We start from the raw sequence: 8698 nt of genomic DNA on the forward strand, positions 1-8698 counted from the left end.
AAGCGATATTATCAGTTCTCAACAAGCTACATTTTAACAGGATATGTGATTCTTTATCTCGAGAGATTTTGCTATACTTTTCAAGATGACAAGCGATATAATTTTCAAGAAGTTAGCCTCACCTAACGTCTCTATATCCTTCAGGTAACGAGAAAGATAGTAAGAAACGATAAGTAAAATGTGATTTTACAAATTTCGTGCTTAATAATGCTTTTTATGTGTATTCAGAAGATTTCCTATCTTTCTTTTTTTTATTACTTAAATTTGATCAATATTATTTAAAAATCATATTCTTAATGTTATAAGTTTCATTAATTAAAACAAATAAAATAATAATTTTAAATTCCTTAAAAGTTTGAAAAATGTACAATACATAAACTAATATATTTTTATGCCGTTTTAAGATTAGGATTGTTGAATATTTTTTTATTTTATTTTATTTTAATAAACTTATAATATAGAAATTTTTAATATTCACAAAGATTCTAATGATAAACAAACCAGAAGGTCGTATGTAGTTAATAGGCACTAAGTATTCCATATCTGGTCTCGACTTTCATTTGTCTAACTCCGTTCTCGAGATTAATGATAAACAGACAGACAGACAGTGGGAATTTATAGATCAACAATTTTTCAAATTGCAGCCCAACAAACGTTTTCAGCTATCTTTAAGATGTATTTTAATCAAATGAAGATGGTTACTTTTAGTCATCTTCAGATTATACAGTTATATTTAAGATCTCTAATTAGCATTTGAGTGTGTATCATGATGACAGCTAGTAAAATTAATTGAAAACAACTATTTATTTCTTTAAATTCTTTTCTGGACATTAAATATATAATATTAATATAAACTTATTTTGTTTCTCTGTCCAGTTGCATAAACATTTAATGTTTCTGTATATAAAGTTTTATATAAATATACAAGTAGCTTATATATATAATTTATGTGTGAATATAATATGTGATTTATGTGTTTGCTTACTAAAAATTTTATCGAAACATAAATTACTTACCAAACCAATTCATTAAAAACTTAAAAAATTTAAACGAGAATTTCGACTATTATTTAGCAAATTTAAGCCCTTTTTGTAATGTATTGTATGAATTATTATATATTATATATGCCTTAATTAAATTCTTATAGAATAAATATCGACATAAATTTCTTATTATTTTTCTATTTTACTCAAAGATTCTTCATTAATAATAAAATAATCTAATTATATTATTAATTCTACTATATTAAATATTTTATTAGCTATTTGTTAAGGTTAATTTTAAAATCTTATAAATTTTTTAAGTTTTTAAAAGTATATTTAATTTCTTCTTCTTATACATTCTTATATATCTTTTATTTTTATTTGTCTTAATTATTATTTTTAATTAATATTTATTTTACAAGTATATAAAGTGCGTCAAATCAATAAATTTTTGAAATATTACAGTTAAATCAATATATCAAATGTATGGATTAAATAACTTTTAAGAAAAGTAATATTAAAGAACAAAATGAAGGAATAAAAATTACTTTTAGGTATTTAAAAAATACCATTGTATAATCTAATTTATATTGGTTACATTTTAACATTAAAAAACACTCTCATGTTAAAATACTGTTACAAGAGTATTCCCTTTATAACAGGAATTTAATCTTATGACTAATAAACAATTAAAAATAAAAATGAATAAATGTTTTAACCAACTTGCCTTGTTATTCCATCTGTTGTTTAAAATTGTTATTACAAGATTGTAAACTCTTTGTATTAAGTGTGATTTTGAAATTGTAATATAAATGTGAATTTATGATTTATTTATAAAAATTCGATTGTAAGTAGCAAATTTTAAAACACAAAAGTAGTTATTTTTCTGATTTTTATAATAATCATATTCATTTCATAGTGAACTGTAGAATCTTGAGCAAATTTACAGTATGTTTTCAACCTACGTTTGATTAATGTCTAAAATATATTTGGCTTATAACAACTTAAGATAAAATTACTAATTCTATCTCAAAATATTCTATTCAATTGTTAATATGTGAAATTTTCTATAAAATGTACAAAATCTGGTATTTTTAATTTACTATTTTTTACTTATCAGTGTAAACTTTATTCTCTTATTTGAGAAAGTTTATAAATTAAAATTGTTTTAGTTTTTAATTTTCTATCTCAATATACTGTAATTAAAAATAACGAAATGAGATATACACTGTATAATTGTTTAATTTTAATTATTTACAATATTTTCATATTATAGCAAGATATAATCAAAATATATAAAAGTTCTATTCAGATATGTTGTTATTACAATATTCAGATGTTTCGTATGGAGAACATACTAATTTTATTTGTGGTCCAGAAATTCTCTCTCCGATAATCTGATGAATTTCTGCTGCTGCTTCACCACAACTTTTGGTTAAAAGTTCTTTTTGGCAAAGAATATATTTATGGAGTGCACTAAAAGATATAATCATGTCATTTAAAACATTAAAAATTTCATATAAATTTTAAAAAAAAGACAGACTAAAATAATAAATTGAATACAAATTTACCAACAATGAACCTTGATATCGTAATTAAAATCGTTGTTTTCTTCAAAATTTAATGAAGCCATTTTTTCATTAAATTCTGGAGCACATATTTTCTCATCTTTAAGTGCTTCGTATATACATCCCGTGTGATTCAAATATCCTACATAAGTTTTATAATCAAAAAATTATTTTAAAAAATTTAATAAATGTATTTGCTTTAATATAAAATAATATAAATACAAACTTTGTTGAAAAGGTCCGGGAATACAAAGATCTTTAACAAAGACTTCCGTTTCAGAAAATAATTGATCAAATATTTTCTGTTGTTTTGAAGTAAAGCAGTTTGATCGATATCTACTTACGCATGAAAATGATAAGTGCAAATGACTGAAATAAAATACGTAAACATTTAATATAAATTACAAATTGAAAATAGCTTTAATTTAAACATAAAGAATTAATAATAATAAAATATATCTACTATTATGAAGGTCCAAAGTGTTTCTGTTATATAATTTGTTTTTGATTTTAAATTCTATTAAACTAAAGCTCTAAAAGGAACTCTACCAGGAACGTCCGTTATAAGAAGGAACGATTTGTGCAAGACAGCTCGTCGACATTTTTATGACACACGCCGATGACACATACTATTAGTAAGAATCAAGAATATGAGTCGCCAATGGAGGAGGGAAAAATTTTCCAATATATTAGATGTTTGAGATGTGACTAGGGATGTCCCGACACTGCCGATACCGTATCGATATTACCTTTGATATCGAGTACTTTTGGTCTGATATCGATACCGGTATCGAAACATTTCCCCGAGTATCGGATTTGGTATCGTTACATTTTTCACAGATAGATAAGGTGTGCCCGAAATTTCATTTCGGTTAAGTTAGACCTATAAAAAACAAATTAATGACCAAAAATCAATAAATGTATTACGTCAAATTTCATTTCCACGATCTATATGTGCCCAGAGTTTAGATTCGTATTTATACACGTAGATAAATATTTAGATAAACATTATGCAGTATTTTTGTTTGTTAATCAACTTGGATCATCAGTGATGTTTAAAATTCGGTACAATTTGTATACACTTGTTTGCACTGACATTTGAAAATTTGAACACAATAAAGAATTTTCAACACTGTTTTACCTGTTCACTAACGATTTTTTATCCACCCCTATCCCAGTAGTATCCACAGAGCCTATTAACAGCACTGTACATCTGGGGCTTCTTTTATATACATAAGACATCATACGAGTGTAAACTGAAGTACTGACTGATTGACTAACTTCTGATTTAGATAGCCGAAATTCAATTTCCTGGAATAAGCGAAAAATATTAATTGCTGCTCTGGGGCCCACTCGGCCTTCACCGTAATGAGTACTGTACACCTAATCCTCTTTTTATGCGATTGATTTTTTACTCGGGAAAAAGCAATTTATATGAAAATTTTTAAATTTAACTTTTCGTTAAAAATTGTTATTGTTAAAAAAGTTACTTTTTTGTTGAAATCAAGAATTAATTTATCTTTTTTAAGCAGAGTACAACATTATATGTACTGTACATCAGAGAATGCTGTATGTCGATTTTGTTTCCTATGCTACCTTGGATTTACTATATTTATGTACAAATAATGTTAATGATATAATTATAATGATATAGTATGATAATAAAAAAGTTTCTGTTTCTTTTGTGAATTGCTTATTTTTTCGTTCCGTTTACGTTGTGGATCTTATCGAGTATTTTACTACGGAATGCATGTACTGTATGTTTGTACGCAATGCTTTTTACACAGCATTCTTTGGAACGTATCCATCGCGCAAAAAAGAAGGAAAGGTGTAACTTCTCATTAGTAATAACAACTGGAAAGCAATAGACGGCAAGATTTCCAGTTTTTATAGCCGATGCCGATACTGACTGGTATTGATACTTTCAGACCACTCGTGATACAGGTATCGAAACTTTTACCATTCTCTAGACATTTCGACGTATCGAGACATCTCTAGATGTGACTATTGGATGAAAGAGAAGGGGGAAAAAAGAGATTGTGGCAGTACAAGTAGAACCAAGAACAGTCTCATAGCCAGAAATAATTCATTGGGGGCTACAGAGACAAACTGAAAAATTCTGACTGATATTTTTTTCTTTTCTAGGTAACAATAGACTATTAGCTACAGATCAAGTGTAAAAACTGGAACAGTAACTTAAGTTTACATGATGAAAGCGAAAGCGTATATTATATATACCGCATATGGGCACCACCAATTAAGCAACTAAGCTAACTTGTGAGGGACAGCCACTTCATAGCACCCTCATAAATAAGGTTCTGATCAAGAACAGAGTGGACCCAAGATGTCCCCGGGGGACTTCAAATATACATTCTGTCGACTGTCCATTACCAATAAGGCGCCGAACAGGATTTTTAGTCGTCCCGTTTTCATCAGATTATCGTAAGAACATACAATACTCTACCTCCACACAATAATATCTCCCGGGTATTATTGTAAACTCTCGTTAGTGTTGATATATTTTTCTCAAACGGTACAAAAAATACATATTTAGAGATTTAAAGTGTGTTTGTGTTCAATTTCCTTCGGGATCCATGCGATAATCATCCTTCAATAAAGGGATGTCACAAATAATCACGAGGTTCGCTCAGACCAACTGCTCGGGCCTGACCGAATTCATCAATACCAAACTGCGGAACTCACACTAATTATTATAATATATATGCAATTTATAACAGTATGTCGGGTCCAGTTAATATTTTTATAAATGTTCTTATTTATGGAAAAGTTTCTACATTATTTTTTACTTTTCGTAATATTGACTTGTTCATCGTAAATAAATTGTAGATTTATCAGATTGTGAAATGTTTTCATAGACGATGCGAGTATATTGCAATGTAATATAAAATCGTAATTAACCATTGTTGTACTTTATTTAACAATAAGTGAAACAAAATAACGGCAAGTCAAAGTTTATTAAATGAAGGTTTTCTATTCTATGAATTAAGTTAAAGGTTCTCTACTCTATAAATTACAAGTAACAAAATCTATTTGATTTCTTTAGAATTAAGCACAAAATTACTATCATACAGGAACATTATTTTAATGGAAAAAGTAGACTTTATTTTGTAATTTTCTCGAAAGGAAATTGACCCTCATCAATCCTTAATATATAATAATGGTAAAACTGAAATGATGTCTAATGGTGACCGCTGGAATAACTAATGGGTAAAACAAGTCAAGCTGTAAAACTAAAAAGTTAAACAATACTAAAATATAGAAAAATTGGAAAATAAAAAAGTAAAAACATTCAAATAAAGTAACAAAAACTGGCTAAAAAGTTCAATAAGTTCTCTATGTCAATTTTGTGCTTACTTGTAAAGAAACATAAGAGAGAACAAGAAGCAATCAAGTACTAAAATTACTCTATCTGATTTATGTATAATATTCTATAAATTAAGCTTAATATTTTCAAGTATGGGTTTAATGATATGTTTACGACAAACCGGATTTGTTTTAATGCATGTCCAAAGAGATATCAAAATTTTAACAGACAACGGAACTCAGAAATTTGGCTTATCAGTAATAAATTATTTTTTATTATAACTTTTTAACTTCTTATAGCCTACATTAAAGTAATGTATCGAATTTAATTTTAAGTAAAATTTTTAAATCCTTACAAAATAAGCGTTAATAAAATTTATTTCATGCATAATTTTAGAACAATATAAAGAATGCAAGGAAACTGAAAGAATTATAAAAACTAACTAATTTTATCATTACGCTTTTATTTTTTAATGAAAAATAAACGCAATTATTTCATATGTATACCTACTATATTTACAGATTTAATTAATTGGCATTTATTTGAATTAATGCTTAATTAAATTGAAATACAGTAGAGCGTCGATAAGTGGAACGTCGGTAAGTGGAATGGCCGGAAAGTGGAACGATTTTCAGTCGAACTGTGTCGTGCTGAATCGAATGTTTTTGATACTAAATTTACTTCTAAAGTATAATTTTCATGTTTTTTATATTCTTCGATATATTTATTTTGTTTGTACAAAATAAAGAAATAATTTTTAACGATACGATAGCCTCGATGATTATTATAAAAATTTTCGTTAGGCTTAAAATCGACGAAAATTCAACACGAAGCGACACGCAACGGAGAAAAATTCAACACGAAGCGATACGCAACAAAGAAAAATTTGAACATCGGACAGGTTAATGTATTTTTTCGTACAAAGTCGGAAACTGGAACAAATCATTAACTGGAAGGACCCCAGTCCCCAATTGGTTCCACTTATCGACGCTCTACTGTAATCACTTCATCCAATACTCAAAAACAAGAAAAAAATACAGAAATGATAAAAGCTAAATCAAGAATGATTTCGAAAATAATAATATATAATAATAATATATATATATATATATATTAATTTATTATTATTAATTTATTAATTATATATATATATAATATATATATAATATTATTATATTTATATAATATTATATATAATATATATAATATTTATATATATATATATATATATATAAATGCTTTTTACTTAATACAAGTTTAGTACAATAAGTTATGATAATTGTCTCTACACAGATATTAAAGCATGAAAAAATTTAAAATAAATAATTTCAATTAAATATTTATAAACTATATTTAAATACTCACTGACAAATATTTTTTAGTTCTTCTTCAGTGTATGCCATTTTTTCAATTCGACTCATCTGTTCCATCCATGTCAAGCATTTTGCTAAATTATCTGCAGAGCAGTCTAAACCCCATACTGTACATTCTACAGTTATAGAAAATATTTTGTTAAAACATTTGTTAATAATCATGTTATTAAACTGTTGCTCTATTTTACAGTTATGTAATAAAAAATTAATTAATCTTAGTTATTATTTTTTAATTTATAAGAAAACATGTTCATAATTTACCTATTTTTTATATTAAAAGTTATACAGAGTTTCTGACTAAAATAATCATTTAGGTTGGAATAAAATTACAGTTTAGAATATAAATAAATAAACATAAATGAATATTTTATTATACTTCTTATTTACAACGTATCTAAGTCTAATTAAAGTGTCAAATAAATTAATTCTAATAAAACTTTCCAAAGTGTGTTGTGAACTTACGTCGCCCAAGAGCTTTATATATAATTGTATACATTTTAACAGCATTCATTGATGGCGAATAAAAAAGCAATTCTTTTTAAAACAGTTTTAATATTAATGTTAGTTTAATGATTTACTTTGTATTAAAAGAATTTATAACGCCCTTTAGACACATGCTCCTCTTTGCTATTAACTCTACACCTCCACATAACTCCTTAATATATATTATAAAAATTGAATTGTAATTAATGTATCAATATAAATAATTGAAAAAAACAGGAATTTCTTACCGCTGACAAAACACAAAAATAATATAAATAAACTGAACATTGCTATAGTTGTTGAAAGTAATCTCATTACTCTTCCAAATGCAATTAGATCAGGATCGCATTGCTTTATAAACAGGAGATCCTTTTTTTTTAAGGAAGTGGTTTATTGAATGTAAGTCACAACCAATTATAAGTTATGATGTGGCAATTGAACTTTCTACTGACCTACAATACATTCAAAACATTAATTATTTATTTCCATCGTCATTTTTCTCTTTTTATTTTAATATTTATATTTATATTTTATTATTATTACAATTTATTTTGTCTGTAATTACTTGATAAATTTATAATTTAGTAATTATTTGTCATTGAAATAATAAATTGTAATAAAAAATAAAGTTAAAGTATTTATAGATATAAAATAAAGAAATTAATAAATATGTTTACGAAAGAGACTACTTTTCATTTTTTGAATATATAGAGTGTGGATATAAATTCAGTAATTTTAGCTCTATGTAGTATCTGTCTTGTCAATATATTGGCTGAACTTTTCGCATTCACATGATGTACGGATTGGTTCTAGCAACACAAAAATGTTCGGAAACATCTGGATCGCATGTTTTCACCGATTCGGCCATTCACGGCAGCTTCTCCACTGCGTGTTTACTAATCCAGCTCAAAATAGCTCGCCTTCGAGAAGTTCATGATTAGGAAGGTCATCAAAATACACGTCAAT

At 26.3% G+C, this 8698-nt stretch overlaps 1 protein-coding gene across 1 annotated transcript; it reads right to left on the minus strand.

The window, feature by feature from the left end:
- Positions 1–2207: 2207 nt before the first annotated feature.
- On the minus strand, positions 2208–8178 carry LOC136977762 (uncharacterized). Its single transcript, XM_067273310.1, has 5 exons — positions 7981–8178; positions 7242–7365; positions 2778–2920; positions 2555–2693; positions 2208–2459 (listed from the first exon to the last, which is right to left on the minus strand). Exons 1-5 carry the CDS (start codon positions 8045–8047, stop codon positions 2288–2290), a joined length of 645 nt encoding a protein of 214 aa, XP_067129411.1. The 5' UTR covers positions 8048–8178; the 3' UTR covers positions 2208–2287.
- Positions 8179–8698: the final 520 nt, after the last annotated feature.

Source organism: Centruroides vittatus, unplaced genomic scaffold (genome assembly GCF_030686945.1).
Source record: "Centruroides vittatus isolate TY-2023 unplaced genomic scaffold, ASM3068694v2 contig_474, whole genome shotgun sequence".
NCBI classification, from domain to species: Eukaryota; Metazoa; Arthropoda; class Arachnida; order Scorpiones; family Buthidae; genus Centruroides; species Centruroides vittatus.

Bases quoted from the DNA above. Each gene is read 5' to 3' on its own strand.
- LOC136977762 (XM_067273310.1), bottom strand. From the start codon at position 8,047: ATGAGATTACTTTCAACAACTATAGCAATGTTCAGTTTATTTATATTA. The intron at 7,366-7,980 runs GTAAGAAATTCC...CTATAACTGTAG, and splicing joins ATTTTTGTGTTTTGTCAGCG to AATGTACAGTATGGGGTTTA. The intron at 2,460-2,554 runs GTAAATTTGTAT...TATATCTTTTAG, and splicing joins GATATCAAGGTTCATTGTTG to TGCACTCCATAAATATATTC.